The following is an 18334-nucleotide window of genomic DNA, read 5'->3' as shown; positions in this document are numbered from 1 at the left end:
TTATCTTTATCGCACCTTTGATTCTGAAATTTCTGCTGTATTTTAAGGTACACATATGTCAATGTAACCCTTACAAGCCAACACAATGTAAAAAGGTTTTTATGAGCTAAAGCGAAAGAGTAAGAGAGAAAGCCATCCCTCCTAGTCTGTTATATGCACTTCATGCTATTCATCAGACAAGATAATTGTTTGGATATTACATGTCTATGGACTTTTTAAGCCCATTGTTTTAGTCATTGATTTCTATTAAATGAATAAAATCAACAAAATTGTTTGTTTTTTTCCCTTTAAAACATGGAATATGGCTCAGTAGCACCTGTGAGTTAGATTTTTAAGCTAAGTGCATTTAAAGCTGTCTGTATTAAATACAGTAGTTCTGTGTTTTCTCTGCCCGGCTCAGCCTGCTTTGGCCTGGACGACCTTCAGAGTGGGTCTCTTCTGTGGTTTCTTCATCATTCTGGTTGTCGCCTTTGTTCTCACTGGTGAGTCATATTTAAATATACATATACACACATTATACCATCCTCTTAAATTTCAGTGTTATATGTTTGATATTTGTAATTAATCTGAAGGCTAGACCATCCTATTTTACAACTGCTCACCTCTAGTATTCACGACTGAACCGGCCTACATCAACCGGGTTGGCCAGGACACATCCTAAGAGAAAATGTGTCACATTACAGTTATAAAACATTGAGTCATGAATAACTATTTAAAAGTTTATCTACACAAAGATCTTTATTAGTAGGGTGTTCTTTTAAAGGACCATTATAGATTTACTTTATGGGATTCAGAAGAGGTACAAATATTTGTGGTACCTGTGATTTTGTGAAAATAAATGATGTATTAAAAAGTGTTTAGTTAAATTAAAAGTTGTTGGGGGTTTTTCTGTGAAAAGCCCAAAACGTACATTTATTTTAAAGCTTGTTACATATCTTTCCCACAGAAACTGGTTTGAGAGATTATTTTCAAGCATACTGTTTAAGTTTTCATCTCCGCTCTGGTTTCTTTTAGGTGCTGTTTTCATTCGCTATGAGAACATTTGGCCTCTGGTGCGGATCTATCGCGGCGGCTTCCTGTTGATCCAGTTCCTCTTCCTGCTGGGGATTAACACCTACGGCTGGAGACAGAATGGAGTCAACCATGTCCTTATTTTTGAGATTGACCCTCGAGAAAACTTGTCGCACCAGCACCTGTTTGAGGTTAGCCCAGGCAGAAGCACAAACCACTGAACACAGCCAGGGGTCTCTTCAAAATTAAATTTACTTTCATATTAGAAAAAGTGATATTTTTAATATTCTCCTGGATTTATTGATGTTGGGTAGACCTGCATAAATGTTTTAAAATAAGTTAACGCTGCAGAAATATAACATCAGTTTGTGTTTCATTACTTAGGTCACTCTATTGATTGTATTGAAACGTTATTGCTTCTTTCCTTTAATGCTTATGTCTGTTTATGTTTCTGCTGCAGATTGCTGGTTTCCTGGGTGTGTTATGGTGTCTCAGCATCCTCTCGTGTCTATACTCAGAGTACACCTACCTCCCCATGCAGATCAACCCTCTCATTCTTTACGGCTTTATGGTGCTCTTCCTCATCAACCCGTTTAAAACCTGCTACTACAAATCCCGCTTCTGGCTCATCAAACTGCTGGTTGGTCACCTTCTTAAACTAGAGTCCTTTTTCAATTTTCTTTTTTTGAAGATCTTTTTATAGTGTTTTATATAGTGTAGGCCAATCATGATAACAAATTTTGCTGGATGATAAATTGTTCCAGAAGTCATTGCGATAAATTGTAATATTGTTGTTTTGTGACCATTTTTAAGAATTTTAATGGTAATGGTGTAATAATAATGCAACAACACATTCTCAAAAGATCAGTAAATTTTACATTTTAATGAACAATCAACATTGGAACTGGAAGACATTTTAAATATCCAAAATAAAGAAATAAAACAACAAACAAAATTAATTTTGAAGACTTGGTAAACAAAATTATCCTTCAAAAAAAGGGCTAGTTGAGACTAAAGCACCAAACTGAAAACTTTTATCATCCAGTTTTTGGAAAAAAAAAAAAAAAAAGGGAAAAGAATAACATTCTTCTTTAGAACAAATCTACAAAAATATAAAATTGCATCTTTCTGTGTCTTCCTGTTATCATCCAGTTTTTGGTTAAAAAAAACAGAGGGAGAGAAAAAACACAATGAATCATGCCAATGATGGAAATTATTGAGTTTGTTTTAATTTATCATGCGATTTGTTGATTGTTATGACAGGCCTATACATGAGTTAATAAAAAGAATAAAACTGGTCTATTGTATTGTTTTACTTGACACTCTGTGAGTGTCATGTAAGTCTCACTCCTAACCCCATTCCAGCCTGTGCAATGCATCTGATGCTCTGAAATAAGATTGAAGATGTCTGAATAAATCTCAGTCCATAAAGCCCAAGGTCAGCAAAGTCTAAGCTGTGCTTGAAAAGAAACCGCCGTGCCACTGGGATCAATATAGCCACATGGGCTCCGGAGCAGAACCACGGCATCCAGAACAGTAATCTGAAACTCTATTATGTAACATGGAAGCAGTTCATCATCCTTGTACAGAAACACACATGACTTCACTTGGCACGTCACCTTTAGGGGATTTCCAACTAGAGGAACATTTTTTCAAGCAGCAGGTTGTTTACTATCACAGTTTGAGTTTTTATAATAACATACGTCACCACATAAAATCCTTTAAAAATGATTACAGTTACACTCTTCGGCAATAGCTTATGCAAATTTTCATATTTTCTGAGGTTTTATTGCTAAAATAAACAAAATCATATGTTATGGTTGAATCGTTGAAAATCAGAGGTTTTGATATTAATAATCAGAGCCTCTCTTTCACACTCATTGACTGAACAAGACATCGGTCAGCAGTTTATGGTTGGAGAAGATTTTTTAATTTACCTAAATGATGTTGTTTTGAACCCCAGAGAGGTCGATGTTGACATGGAAAATATTCCTGGACGTTTAGTCAAGGCGGGCCTTTATATAGACAGGAAGACGGTGAAACCTTCGGTTGAATTTTGGGACACGTTGATGTTTTGGCAAAGGTCCTTGTCCCTGATTTCATTGGCAAACTGTAATGTCTTACAGTATTTTATGTTGCTATGTATTTTTTAGACCTCTAGGCACCTGGTAGTTGTCGTAAAGGACAAACCAAACTTGTGGAAGTGCAGAATTCTTGTCTTGATATCTTGACTGATTTCAGTTTTTTTTTATTTTTCATAATGAAAAAATCAGATTTGTTTGAGCCTTGCCTGTGTTTCATAGAGCTGTGTATTTTCCTCCTGTTATGTTCTGAAACTGAAGCATGTACTGAAAGGGTGTGTGTCTTTATTTTATCTTCTCAATGAATGAAGGTACAATCCAGATATCTGTCTCCAGCTGCATGTTTATTAAAGTGCTTTCTTTGTCTGAGCTGTGCTGCATCGCTGCAGAACAGGATGGGGTGTGTGTAGAAGCGCGTGTGTGTGTGTGTGTGTGGGTGTGTGTGTGTTTTGGGGTGACTGGAGTGAGGACGGGGCCAAAGGGTTGAGGAATAATAGAACGGGCTTCGTCTCAGGGGAGATGGAGGTTGTGACTGTGCAATCATTACAGGCATAGATCTATCATCATGCTGATGCCCTGAGCTCCTCTGTCCCTCGTCCTCCTTCTCGCCTACACACGCCCCCCTCCTCATATATTGTCTTTGCTTCGCAGCGCCCCACAGTTCCCACTACTCTCACTCGGCCCTCCCCACTGATGAGGCTGTAACCAATCTTGATTAATTTGGCATCATTACAACCGCAAGAGGGGTTTTTAAAACAAAAATTACAATTTTTTATTATTTTAATGCAGGATATATCTTAGGAAATGGAAGATTTATTAGACATTTCAGGCCGCAGTTCACTGGACTGTATGTTGCCATAAGAGCTCCTATATTCTTTAATAGAAACCACTCATAAAATGTATTAGTAGAACAAACTGCTGCAGTTGTAACATGCAGTCGTGTTTATCTAGCAAATGAAAACCTGACCATACAAGCACAGCAGGATTAGCCTTAAGACATCAACGCAGAGTGGAAATAAGTTCAAAATCCTCCTGATCAATACATACTTTGATTGGCACGGTACATTTTTTTCTGAGGGTATGTGTGTGTTTTTTTGTCTCTGAGACTGTAAACAGGGAGCAGCATGCAGTCACTGGCTGAATGTCAGAGGAGGCCTGCGGGGTTAATGGAAAAAGTCGAGCAGGGTTATATCATTTTACAAACGTGGTCAATAGCTGCAGCTCTTGCCAAAGCCGTATCCCAAATAACATTCCCATAGACATAGCAGTTCCCGGCTGCCCGTGCATTACTCCACTGATTAGCAACACAAATAAAACATGAACACCAACGCAAACCGTGCAAACCACAGCATCCTGTGCAGGGCCGATAAGGCAGTCTGGAGGATTTATTCTTTTGTGTCTCCAATTATTCAGAGCTTTTTCTCCATCTTAAGGTTTCTCCAGAAATACTTCTCACTAATTATTGAATTATTTTGTCCTCCTGTTAGAGCAGCTTCGATTGAGTGTGACATCCGAACTAAAACTCGCTTTAGTAAGGTCATCCAAGTCGTTTTTCTGAAACGCACCCAGCATTCTCCATTTCAGGAGTTCTGTGCATGTCCTCTCCTCACCTGCTGTCTTTCCTCTCTGGTTTGTCTCCAGTTTCGTGTTTTCACTGCACCGTTCCATCGAGTGGAATTTGCAGACTTCTGGCTGGCAGATCAGCTCAACTCTCTGGTGATCGTACTCCTGGACTTCGAGTATCTCCTCTGCTTCTACATCTTTGAGTTGCAGTGGAGCGACAGCAAGGGGCTGCTTCCCCCAGGTGAGGTGTTGATTCAGATTGGCCCACAGCTAAAAGGTCGCTGCGTCGAATTTTGGCTCGAACCTTTCAGTGACTCCCAAAGCTGTGTTAGCCTGTGATTCACTAGCAACCTGCAGACTGACTGGTATATTTCTCTCAACATTTGTTTTTAGATATGTATATTTTTTGTCCTTCACCTTGAATTTGTTCAGGTCTCTAATTTTTATGTACTTTTCTCATAAGACCTGCAGTTTAAACTTTGGATGTACAGGGTTTATTTTTGTCATTCTTGGAAATAAATACTAGTTATGGTTGGACTTTGTGTTTTAAATGCTTGTAGAAATACTTGTAGAAATACTTTGGGTAAATTAATATATCAGGGGCTCACATAATTTCTAAAATAAAATATGGTCTCTAAATTTAAGCAACCTGAGCTTCAAATGAGGAAAAGATCTTGCATAAAAAACTGGATTCGTGTTTTAAAAAAGGAAAACATTTTTCTTTTTGTTTAGTGGGTGAGAGAATTGATCTACAGAGAATAGAAATCTTTTTATCTAGATGATGCGTAACACTGTGACGCCTGTAGGTGTGAGTGCGAATTGCTGTCTGTCACTTTGTGTGATCCTGTTCATTGATGGGAATCCACTGTTCATCCTGAGATGCTCCTCCTCATTTTGAAGCCTTCTAAGTGATAATTGAGCGTTTTCAGTGCCTTGCAAAAGAATTTGCACAGCTTTAACTATTGCAAGACAATGTGTGAATAAGCTGGGTGTAAAGTGTTCAGGCTTTTTGACATAAAATATGACAGACATGATGCTAATTGGTGCCCTCTGCTGCCATCCTGCTAGTTAACTCAGAGCTAATGGCTTGTAAATGTTTGGCAGCACAGAGGTCAATGTCTGACCCTCATAATGAAGACCGTTTCTGTCCTCAGAGGAAACTGTAACACGGCTGTATTGTATTCTAGATTCCAGTGACCACGTCTGCCACAGCTACTGGTACGGCCTGCGCGCCATCATCCAGTGTCTGCCTGCCTGGCTTCGTTTCATCCAATGCTTGAGGCGTTACCGTGACACCAAGAGGGCCTTCCCACACCTGGTCAACGCCGGAAAATACTCCACCACCTTCTTTGTCGTCACCTTCGCAGCTCTCTACGCCACACACCAGGGTAAGACTCGGGACAGACGACGCATTAAGGCAGGGAGATGTCCGTTTTATGACTCATCTCTTCCCGTAATCAATTTGATTTGTGCTGAGCAAAGATGATAACACATCGGTTCCCAAACGCACTGCTTGCTGTAAATTCCTGTTTTGAATCATTGCAGACACATTGCAGAGAGATGTAAGACTTTCTGAAGCTTTAAATCAGCAGTGCTGATGTGTTGCTGTGTTAGAGGGGCATGTCAACACACAAGTCTCTGAGTCTTTTATGTGTGTGTGTGTGCGTGTGTGTGTGTGTGTGCGTGCGTGCTCGGGAAGCAGAGGTGACCTTGAGTGCAATTGCTGGAAGCCGGCGTCAGTTTCCTACTCTGTGCCGAGAGCTTTATAATGCAACAGGAGAGGTTTGTCAAGCCGAGCTGTGGATAAACAAGATTCTGCTCTCACAATGTGGTTTCACTCTCAGGCCAAGAGGTTAGAGAGACCAAACATGTACTTTGGACAACAAATACAGAGAAGAAGATGAAATGAGAAACATTGGATTTCAAAATCTTCTGGCGGAAGCATAAAAAACATGGAGAAAAAGTTGTATTAATAGTCCGGTCACTGTCTGGCTAACAGCTTTACAATTAGCCTGACATTATTCTGATTGGTAAGACATGCCACAGAGGAGCTTGTTTTCAAAAGAGAAAAAATAAATCACAATTATTAGGTCAATCTCCATCAAAGACTTGGAGATTCGTCCCCTCTGCCACATTCAAAGCAGTCATTTCACCCGACACGTATTTAATCTCTGGCATTTTCCCTGCAAACAGTTTTATTTTTCTGCAAAATGCCAGCTGTGAAACCTAATCTGCAGCCTTTCAAAATGCTAAATGTTATGTCTCGCTCTGACTTTATTCCTTTGCGGTAAATACTTGAATCAATACATTTGCTTCTCATGCTGACCGCCGGTCGTATTGAATGAACCCAAGCTGAGAGACTGAGGCAGACAAATCCCTCTTTTTTTTTTCTTTTTAAACTCACTGCTCGGTAGGAAAGACGTCCATTAAACCATATCCTTCTTCCTCCTCCGGTCTGAAGCCTGTGTGCTCTTCCATTAATGGCCTCTCTTCATGTGTTATTCTCTGTGAAGCTGTCTTTCATCCTGCGTGTAATGGAGACTGAGGCCGAGCGTTGGTTAAGTAGAGGAGGAGTTTGGAATGATTATGGTTAAGGAAATCGCCTATTTTAAGAGTCATGTGCTGCAGCAGCTCCTCTGGATTTTAAAGCTTGTTTAAGGGATCAATTCAAGCAGCAGTATCAAAATATTCTGCATCTACACTTAGATTTGATTTAAAAACTCTTCCACCAGCGCTTCCTCTAAACTGGCGCCAAGTTACTCTGCAGCGCCGGTGGAGCCGACAGCCACTCAGTGTCATGTTCTCACCGCCGGGTCCAGCTGTAAAAGGTGCCTCAGATGCCAGTCATTATCTGGCAGATGTCCCAGTGTCTCGTGTCACCTTCGCTGCTATCCTGATCACAGCCGGCAGGTTCAAGTGTTTCCTCGCTGTCAGACCGCCCCCCTGATTCGTGTGAGTCAGAGCCCACATTTAGATCTGGGAAAGCAGGAAGAGGAAAAATGCATCATGATGCCAATAAATCATGGAGCGCTCTGCTGCGGAGCTGAGTTTAATTAATTGACCAACGACGCCATTTACGGATCTGAAGCTGCAGAATTAGAAAGGTGTGTTAATTCTGTATATACCACTTCAAGATGCTTTGTCTGCATTGTTGGTCTGAAACAGAAACAATTTGCATGTTGTCCAGAAGCCTGAGGGTATTTCCTTTAGAGCAGGGGTGTCAAACTCCTTTTCCTCAAGGGCCGCTGTCTTGCAGTTTTCAGATGTGCCACAGGTACAAAACACTGGGATGAAATGGCTTAATTACCTCTTCCTTGCTAATGACTTAATTATTCTATTCATGTGTGGTGCAGCAGAGGCACATCTAAAAGTTGCAGGACACCGGCCCTTGAGGACTGGAGTTGACACCCCTGCTTTAGAGAGTCCCTCGCTTCACTGCCACGAATGACTGATTGGACTCCATCATGAAGCTGTAATCTCAGCAGATCCATGTTGCATTAAAGATGATTGTGGACTCTCTGGCTTTTGCTGGCATCCCAAATCATGCTGACAACTTTTAGGATTAAAGGTGAATCCTAATCCTTAAGTCTTCTTCTAACAAGAAGACTGAAACTTCTTGTTAGCAATTAAGACAAGCTCTCGCCTTCTCACAGTCAGCTGCACTGAACATACAAAACAACATGTGGGGGAGGGGAAGTGCTGTAGCTGTATGACATGCAGTTTATTGGACACTTTATTCTGCATCTTATTAGGAACAGTATGATGAGAATTTTTTTGTGGTTTAGTTGCTCAAAAAAAACTCCTAAGGTCGCTGTAGCATCGACCAACATCTTTGGTTCTCTGTGTCTTGATAAAAATCCATTATTTAAAAGCTTTTGTTTACTTCTTCACTGGCCCTCAATAATTCACCAGTGAATTATTGAGGGCATCATAGACTACATATCTCTGTCTGGAAAATCTAAGCATATTTCCAAAGAATGATGCCAAGCCTGCTACTCTCTGTGAGAGACTGTCTGTGAAGCGTATAGCTTAGCTCTAGTGGAGAAGAAAAAACTCAGAACTGTCAGCTTTTGTAACTTAATTTCATCTGCTGATCCCTTGCTTACTATCCGGGGGAATTGCTGCACTCACACCTTTACTGATAAAGATGAAAGTTTAGTCTCTGGCTGCCTCTCTGAACTCCAATTCACCAAAAGCAATCACTGCATGTCTGGGTTCAGATTCAGGCTGAAGGTCGGATGGAGGTGTCTCTTTTGTGTGGGCGGACTGCATCAGAAATGTTGTGATAGGTGGAAATAAGTGCATGGTCAGGTGAAACAGATTGAAGAACATCAACTGAGGCAGAAAGACAAATTCAGGAAAAATTAAATGCCTTATTCTGCAGCAAAATCTCACTCAGCCTCCAAATTTACTCACAATAAGCATATTAAAAAGAGATGAATTTGGTTACCTTATGTTTTTTGCCGGAGCACGGTTCTGTGTTATTAGCCATAATTTCACATCTGACAGCTCAGAAAGACAAAAGGTTGAAGCGGCTTTGCAGTTGAAGTCTTTAAGCCAGGAGCTGAAATTTCCATTATCCATTAGTTCCCAAGACGGCCCTCCATTCCTGAAAGCTTGACTCGAAATAACAGGATTAGCACAGGTGTATTATCAGTGTCTGCATGCCGACTCTCAGTAGAGTATTTACAAAACAAGAAGCTCTTCAAGCTGCAGTGCGGCTGTTCTAACCGGACCGCTTTAAGCCCAAACTGCTTTAAAAACGAGCTGTTACACCTTTTTGAAGAACCGTGTTCCCATGGGAACAGATGAGACGTCGTTGTAACAGCAGTGACTGACTCTTCTTGTTTCGAATTCATTTCAGTGGGATGTTTGATAAAATGAGCTCCAGCTAAATCGCTGTAACGGCCCAGGCTCCCGTGAGCAACAATCTCTGCTCTGTGTTTGAGTGTGTGTGGACTGAATGTGCGTGACAGGAACCAGTGACCAGCGTTTGCCCTAACTGAGCATCCAATCAATGTCCATCTCCCCATTTTAACCTCCTAATGGCCGAGGAGCCTGGTGAAAAACGGCATCAGCCTCCACAAACACTGTGGGGTTAAATACCTCCAATGCACTGAGGAAATCACCAGTAGATGTTCTCCGCTGAGGGGTCTATTGTGGAGGACGAGGTTTAATCTACATCTGGGAGACGTGTGTGTGGCCGTGGGGACTACTTCCATCCCATTGCTCAGCAGACAGCACAATGGAGGCAGCAGTTAACGGAGCGGCGCTGCAGTAACTCTCCGTTAGAAACGCCGCCGCTCTAATCCCCGGCGTCTTGTTGGCTGGTAGCAGGAAGAAACGGTGACGATGACAAATTGGAGGGAGCCTGGTCTCCGTCTGGAAGCTGGTGTGAGTCACAGTGAAAGGCCACAGGGCCCTGATTTATATTTCAGCACCTGCTGAGCAACAAGCAGATCACATCCACAGTTCGTCCGTGTCGAGCACGGCGGTGCTGCTGAGAACGGCTAATTACAAACACTCCCATTATACGCAGCAGACATCTGTAAACCGATTTAACGATTTCTATGCAAACTGAAGGCACCACAGTTACCATTACAACCCAAAAAGAAAATGTTGCACATGACGAATTATTTCCATTCTGATGATTAATATTTTTTGAAGAGCAGTTTTGTTTGCAGTGACTTCATAATCAATTTTATTTACTGTTTCTGTTGAGAGTGTTTTTTATTTATTGTTTTTGGTTGTTGTGTTTTAGTGGATGTCTGAAATGTCTTCCAGTTCCAGTGACGACTGCTCTGAGCAAATTTAATGTTTATTAGTCCTTGAGAGGACAAACTTATTATCCCATTATCAATATATTACTTGAAGATGGTCTCAAAACAACATTATTACTGTTTGTTGCAATAATTTCTGGGACAGTAACATTTGTTATAGTGTCAGGCAACAACACTCTGGAGCTGTGATCTCAGCAACTGATTTCAGGATGCTTAGCAGAGTTAGCTCCGTGACAGGATGAATAACATAACAAAATCACCCACTGATGGAGACGGATGGTATTTATCCTTTAAATCTTTACACAGGTTAGTTTATATCAGCACTTGTTGAGAAAACTAACTGAATAAGAGGCAAATTGAACCTGGGAATGAAAAAAATATATAAGAAAGTGTCAAATCTCTGATAATTTACTTATTTTGAGTTTGATCTCATAATAATATTCGTTATCTCAACATGACCGTAACCATCCTAATAGAATAGAATTGGATATTCCAATTAAGGTCAATTTATGAATACATGAATAAAAATAAAACTCTTGTATGAAAGTTTTAGGATGTGGTATTTTGAAGTGACATACTGATTGATTATTTATTCTTAAAAATATTTATTAGACAAACTTTCAAATGTTTATTCCTTTGTATTTCAGGATGATATTTGTTGGTGATTGAGAGCAGACAAATCAATGCAAATGATAAAAATGACTTGGAAAAACATGAAAGGGTTAAGAGCATGTGCTTCACTGCTGTTGAACTCATAACCGCAGAGCTCCCCCTTGTGGACATTACGTTGAAGCATTTTTCTATGTCGAGTTAAATCATTTGACATTTTTGTGTGGTTATTTCAGAACAAGGACACACGGACGCAGACACGTTTCTGTACCTTTTGATCGTGTTCTCCACCATCAGCTCCATCTACACTCTGACCTGGGATCTGATTATGGACTGGGGTCTGTTTGATCGTGGAGCTGGAGAAAACACTTTCTTGAGAGAAGAAATTGTTTACCCGCACAAGGTAAAGTCACAGTGACGTGGAGTCCTTGTAAGACGCAGAAACACCCAGAACTTCTGAACCTATCGATCAGTAAGTTTACTGTGTAAATATTGGGTTTGTGTGAAAACCCAATAGAGACGGCAAAAGAAAAATCACAAAAGAGACGGCAAAAGAAAAATCAAGCCTATACATCTTTTTCTTAGTACTACCCCACACTTCCACACAGTACGTCACAGAAAAGAGACGTTCAACCAAACAAAATGAGTCAAATATCTTCATTGGGATCTGAAAAGGATGTGGCTTTAATTTATTAATTCATAAAGCTTCACTGAGTACGATGAATGAAGACAACACCTTAATTGTTTCATTTATCCCTGTATTTATGACCTCGGTTTTTAAACTCTTACTATTTAGATTTTTCTGAGAAGCACTTTCAATTGTCTTGTACACAAAATGTGCAGCAGAGATTAATTTGACTGCCTCGCCGCTAAGGAGAATCCACTGAGCCTGCTCTCTGTCTGTCCAGGCCTACTACTACTTTGCCATCTTGGAGGACGTGCTTCTGCGTTTTGCCTGGACCATCCAGATCTCTCTTTCTACAATGACCGAACCTCACTCTGTGGGCAACATCGTGGCGACCATCCTAGCGCCTCTGGAAGTCTTCAGGTGAGTCTAAATGTTGCTAAATTTTCCTTGCGCTCTGAACACAGACGGCCCTCAGACTGACTCATCCTCCCCGTCTTAACTTCCTAAAAGGCGCTTCGTGTGGAACTTCTTCCGTCTTGAGAACGAGCATCTGAATAACTGCGGCGAGTTTCGAGCGGTGCGAGACATCTCGGTGGCGCCGCTCAACGCCGATGACCAGACGGTGCTGGAGCAGATGATGGACCAGGAAGACGGCGTCAAGAACCGTTCAGGCAAGACCTGGAAGAGGAACCACAGCTTGTCTCTCCGACGCCCCCAGCTGTCCTCCTCACAGTAAGCAAACACTGAGCCATTCGAAAAATGAGGATATTACTGAAAAGTCCATTTATGTCAGTAGCTTCAATACCATCACACAGATTAATTAGGACTTTTAATCTGCCTTAAAAAGACAGATTAAAAGTGTGAATGTTTTCATTTTAATTAGGAACAGAAGAGATAAAAATTGTATTTTTTTTTTTTATATTTTGTAAAAAGCATCACTGGTTTTGTAACCCATCTTTCAAAGAGTAGAATGAGTTCATAATGACATAACATAACACAGCTGTTTTACTTTAACTCCATCCTTAATGGTTTGAAAATCATTTACAGAAAATAGATATTTTGAGAAACTGAGCTTTTTGACATATTTTGAAATCAGACAATAAAAGATTGTGGTCTCTTTGATTATGATATTTAGTGTTAACAAAGCAGGACAATGACATGCTGACGTGACCTAAACAATAACAACACAGTCAGAAATATAGCTGAAAGAAGGCAACACTGAGGAATAACACAGAAAAAAATCACTGCTGTCTGTGAGGAACTAACAATTAACTGAAGACTGAAGTGACTCAATTCAGATTTTTTTTTTTCTGTAATGCGATCTGTATCTGACCTTTTTACAACACTCTGAACAACACACATCAGATTTTTTTTCAAATGCGACCCAGGACACCTGGATATCCGAAACGTATCTGATTCAAACGTGACCAAACATTCAGGTCGCTTCCAATCGACCTGAACGCCACTGATACTCGACAAATGTCACTATTCTGCACCCTGATAATCCCAGGCGGGAAGAAAAACAACAACCATAGCGGACAATGAGGATGAAGTTGTTAATATGCTGGCTTTGGTCGGACAATGTCTTGAAAACCGTAAGATATGCTTCGCCGTTAGCACCCATGTTTACTTCCGTGAATGGCGGCTGGCTAAACACTGAGCACTCTCTCGATGTGTGGCGTTATTACCGAGCGTGCGGGACATTTTCAGGTCCCGTATACTGGTCGCATATATTTGGAAGTGTGAACAAAAATAAATCAGATTTGACAAAAAAAAAATAATAATAATTGGAATTGGGTCTCTTGAGGTTGCAGTGTTAATGTAGCCTAAGTGGTTAATATGTGTTGAGGAACAAATAATGTATTTGAAGTAACCTGAAATAAACCATTATGTAAATATTAGTTCAATAAAAGCTAAAAGATTAACATAAAAGATGTAAATAATAAATAAATGTATCGATTCTCTGTTTTTCTTCAGCTCAAAGAAGGACACAAAGGTGCTGATTGAAGATACGGATGACGAGGCCTTCAGCTGAGTCCGCTCCATCATCTGAAACACACACACACACACACACACACACACCACGCTGTACTTATAAGGACTGCCTTTCTTTTCCTCCTTCATAGTGTAACATGTTGGTTTAAACATCAGTGTAATCGCTGAAATGCATAAGAAAGCTCCTCGCTTTAACAGAAATGACGTCATCTTCATAATCTCTCAGTGTCTAGAGTTGGTCCTTAAAAGTATAGGAAACACAAAAGTACAATCCAGAGACACACAAACACGAAGAGAAACCCGCTGAAGCACAAGCAACACGTCATCTCGGTGCTGTTGAGGAGAGAGCCGACGCTACATTCACACTGATGTCAAAGAAACCTTCTTCACTTAACTTACAGAAGCAGACCGCACTGCCTGGGACGACTCACTGATTTTATGGAGAACGACTTCTTTACTGTCTGTTTGTTTTTTGTTTGTTTTTTTTACATTGAGATGCGTTTGGGTTTTGTTGAGTTTCTCTTCAGGACGCGCTGCAGACGACTGTTCACACGCCTTTCTAACACCTCCAGGATCAACAGGGAGAAGACGAAGCCAATAAAAGACTAAAACCAGGAATCCGAGGAAGGACTGAACACATATCTAACAAATCAACTGGTTTCAACTCGTTGATTTCTTTTATACTCCTTTCGTCGTGTTTTCTTTTTTTTTTTTTCGTTAGCTGTAGTGAACGATCACAACCCTTGAAGCGCTTGCAGGAAAAGTGCGTTTACAACATAAAACATAAAAACGGTTTCTTAAAAAATACGAAAAATGTTTCAATTCAAACACTTATCTTTGACGTTTCTTTGTTATATACGTGTATTACTACTATTGATGTTTATACTAATACTGTTGATGTGTTTTATAGCGTTAAATGTGCCACGTCTTTATTAGAAACACAAAGCCCTGAGGTACTCCCCGACTTAATTGGAGGACTTTAAATCTCTGATGTTATCTTAAAGTGCTCTTTTACACTGACTTCAGCTAAGGTGCATGCGTTGCAATTAACACTGGTTACCAAAGTTTTCCTCCTTATGAATGTGATTCGAATGGGGATAAATCTGTTCATCATGTCTGCCTGATCGAGTCAAACGACACCAGAGCCGGAGTTTTGTTCATCTGCTGCAATCTGCTTCACTTTGTAGTCAGCCTGCGGCTTGTTGGAAACATGAGCGGACATCTAATCCTGTAAAAGGTCTTTATATTGGCTCATCTAAGTAAATTAAAGACTCACAAGAAAGTTCATTTTGATCAGTAATTCACAAAATGAAACTGATGTGGATTCAAACAGCAAACGGAGGAGTTGACCAGCTAATCTCCACGTGACAAATACTGCAAATACTTAGCTGGGTCTCTTTTTACATGAGTTGCTGCATCGGTGCGGCGTGTCACGGAGGAGATCAGCCATTGGTTCTGCAGAGGTCTTCAGGAAGTCGAAGTACGAGCACCTCCAGCTTGTTTGTATTGTCTTTGGCGTCTCGTTTTCCTCTAGGTAATAAATAGCTTCTCTATTAGGTTTTTTTTCTGGCCAGTCATTGTTAGTCATTGATATTTTGGTCATTAATGTAGGTATTGATACCTTAGATACCTTTGGCACTGCAGAAAATGAAACCAGCATCTCGAGAAAGATCGAAACATGATTTGATCTAAAATGTTTTGGTGAATTGGTGAATTCTGTGCGGCTCCACTTTGAAGAACAGGCCTTTATTTTTCTCTTTATTCAAGTTGAGGTGATTTTGATGTCTTTTGTTCAGGAGTGTTCAGAGTTAGCCAGTGTCCTTCTATGTGTGGCGTTAATTACACAGTCATACTTTTTCTTTCCACTCTACTTTCCATTAATGTACTTATGCATGGCTGTCCTTCCCCACACTGTTAACTTTACATCTGCCATGAAACAGTTGGTCAGCTGCAAGCCACAATCATCGGTTAACAGACAGAAATGCTTGAAATGTTTCTCAGTGCGTCATAAATAAATGAGCTTCACTGATGCTCTAATTTACAGAAATGGGAATTAAAGGTGACGCTAGTCAGCTAAAAACAGAAACAAAATAATTTTCATGCGCTGTGGTTACGGTCCAGAGATGAATACGTTGTATAGTTTTAGGACTGAAGTCTTTGTAACGGTTTAAGTTAAAGCTTCTTGCTGAATTGGTTTCTGCTTACAAACAGAAACATTTCTAGAAATGTGTGCTTTGATTTCTGTGATCACAGCACAGGGTGCTGATGGAAACTGGGATTTCTCTCTGTTGCCAGATTACTCCTTATGTTGACTTTTGAATGAATTCAGACGCTAATCTGGCTTTTCTTTTTATTTCTGTGAATGAAATATTTGCCGATTGCCAGACTTCTATCATTCGGCGCTTCATGTATGTTTTTGGTCTTCAGTGTGGCCTCGCCTGTCTGACTTCAGGTGTCGTGGTTTCTTCAGGTAAATGTGCTGATGTCTGCTCTTATTTTTCTGCTGGCTTCGCCCACATATGTCATGAGAATCTTTAAGCGAGTTCCTTCTTCTAGTAACAAGCCCTGGGTTGTCCTGGAAAACATGACGCATCTTGTTTTCTCGTCGCTTACACTCCCATCCGATCTTAATGTGAACTGGAAAGTTTAAAGGATGGAAAACCTCTCTGTCCACATTGATACTCCGCACAGACACTGCAACAGACATTCACACACACGCTGACAGCTCACATTGTCTCTCCTCAGACAGTTTTGTACAAAGGTTATGTCGTCTTGCCTGCATGCTGCTCTTGTTTTTACTTTGTACAGAGCTCTTAATTTATTCAACATAGTGTTTATATTAGTAATATTCGCACACACCGACAATGATGAATTTTTATTTGTGGCCATTTGTGCTCCTGGACAAGCAGTATTTTTTTTTTAGGCAAAGAGGAGCTTTTTGTTGATCGTATGCAATTCTGCACTCTTATTTAGATTTTTTCCTCTGCCTGTGTAAAGCTGTTGAAACGTGTTTGTAAGAAGAAGAAGAACTGATGTTTTGCTGTATCTCGTTGGTGGTTTCTTTCAATTTAAAAGCCTCACGGCCGGGTTGCGGGGGACGAATTCCTGAGGCTGTTATGCTGTTTGTACATTTGTGAAAGTGCATGAGCACATTTGTGACATCCGTTGTTGGTGGCTGTCCTGCAGACAGAAGCACTTTGACACATTTCAGCTCAGCTCAGGAACAGATTGTGGTCCAAGCAGAAGTCGGCAAACTGATCCCAGATCAGTTTAGACGGCCTGTGTCTGTTCATAGAAGCTGAAAACAGGGTTATTTTTGTACAGTTTCGTGTTTGATGAGATGATGGTGAAAAACCCTGACATCCTGTTTTCTGATTTTGTTGTTTTGTTTTTTTTTCTTACCCACCGCTTGCTGAAACCTTCATGGTGTAAAAGTGCTTAAATGTGTGCATCCCTCACTCCCCGATTGATGTCGTTTGTACCCTGTCTCTGAACTATTTGAACGTGCTCGTACCCGTAGTTTGGTAGATGGATGTTCTGCTTTGATAACTAAGAAAACAAGAAACTAAATGTGATTTCAAGAGAAAATGTCTGAACATTTCTCCCCGAGTCGCTTTTACAGTGTAGTTTGTACATGTTGAGTGTTTACCAATGTTCTATGATGGTTTTTCTCATGGTCTTTGTATTTCTGTAAACACTTTGGTGATCCTGTCATATCTGGGTTTTATAAACCATGATTATTTTTAAAACTCACTCTGCCTCTTGACCCTTCTTTCACCTCCTGTTTTTAGTCTCCATCGGATGAGAAGTGCTGCCTGGGGACATTTTCAGCTTCAGTGGTGCGTCGCTTCAGCTCTGACTGACCTTTTGCCTGATTCACAGGTATTTCAGACTCGATGTAACCGCCTGCGTTTGTTTTTAAGGTCTGTGTGGTATGTCTCGGTCCAGTTCAGAGCCGATTCTTCAGCATTCCTCTTCTTTAAGCTGACTGGTTGGCAGGATTTACAGATTGGTGACAGGTTTTTTTTTTCCTTCATTTCTTGTGTTTATAGAAGTTGCTCAATCCTTATCGCCTGAAAACAGCTTTTTGGTGGAGAAGACCAAGCTCAATTAATGTTAGAGATGTTCCCAATATTAAATATATCCTCTCATATTCCAGTAGATTTAATCAAATTAAATAATTTGTGAAAAAAACTTGTTCAATTTGCCTGCCTTCGATTAATAATACTGATGTTTTTTTTAATGACATTAAAACCAGGCAATTAAGATGTAATCTGAAACCTTGGTGGTGTTTAGATCATTTTCCTGTTTGAAGGTCTGAGCTTCAGGTCCCTCACAGACGTCTGGACATTTCTCCCAGGATTTCCTCGTGCTTCTTTTAAACCAGCTTTCCATCATTTGTGTCAGAAGAAGCAAAGCAGCTCCAGAATATCTCCCAGACATTATTCAACACCGACGCAGCAATATTCTGCTTTGAACAAGTGGAAAAAGAATGAAGATAAATGCAAAAGCAACAGACATGAGAAATGATCCCATGTTCAGTCTGTCCTGCTTCAGAATCGATTTATTTTTGACAGCCGCGTCACAGACTGGCAAAAGAAGTTCTGCAGACTTTAAAGATTATCCGGTTTTAATCAGCTCCTCATAATTAATCTTCAGGATCATGA

At 40.4% G+C, this 18334-nt stretch overlaps 1 protein-coding gene across 1 annotated transcript in view; it reads left to right on the top strand.

Annotated features, from left to right (window-relative positions):
* xpr1a (xenotropic and polytropic retrovirus receptor 1a) overlaps positions 1-17420 on the top strand; it is a 69392-nt gene extending 51972 nt beyond the window's left edge. The window contains exons 8-16 of the mRNA XM_055050616.1: positions 401-482; positions 1015-1202; positions 1472-1651; positions 4734-4896; positions 5843-6043; positions 11281-11447; positions 11953-12092; positions 12183-12404; positions 13650-17420. Of these exons, the coding sequence (XP_054906591.1) occupies positions 401-482; positions 1015-1202; positions 1472-1651; positions 4734-4896; positions 5843-6043; positions 11281-11447; positions 11953-12092; positions 12183-12404; positions 13650-13707 (1401 nt within the window). The 3' untranslated portion in view covers positions 13708-17420. The remainder of the gene's footprint in view (positions 1-400; positions 483-1014; positions 1203-1471; positions 1652-4733; positions 4897-5842; positions 6044-11280; positions 11448-11952; positions 12093-12182; positions 12405-13649) is intronic.
* The last annotated feature ends 914 nt before the right edge of the window (positions 17421-18334 follow it).

The sequence above is a fragment of the Poeciliopsis prolifica genome, unplaced genomic scaffold (genome assembly GCF_027474105.1).
Source record: "Poeciliopsis prolifica strain line A6 unplaced genomic scaffold, Auburn_PproV2 SCAFFOLD002, whole genome shotgun sequence".
NCBI lineage: Eukaryota > Metazoa > Chordata > Actinopteri > Cyprinodontiformes > Poeciliidae > Poeciliopsis > Poeciliopsis prolifica.
This window is presented reverse-complemented; position numbering and strand designations above follow the sequence as displayed.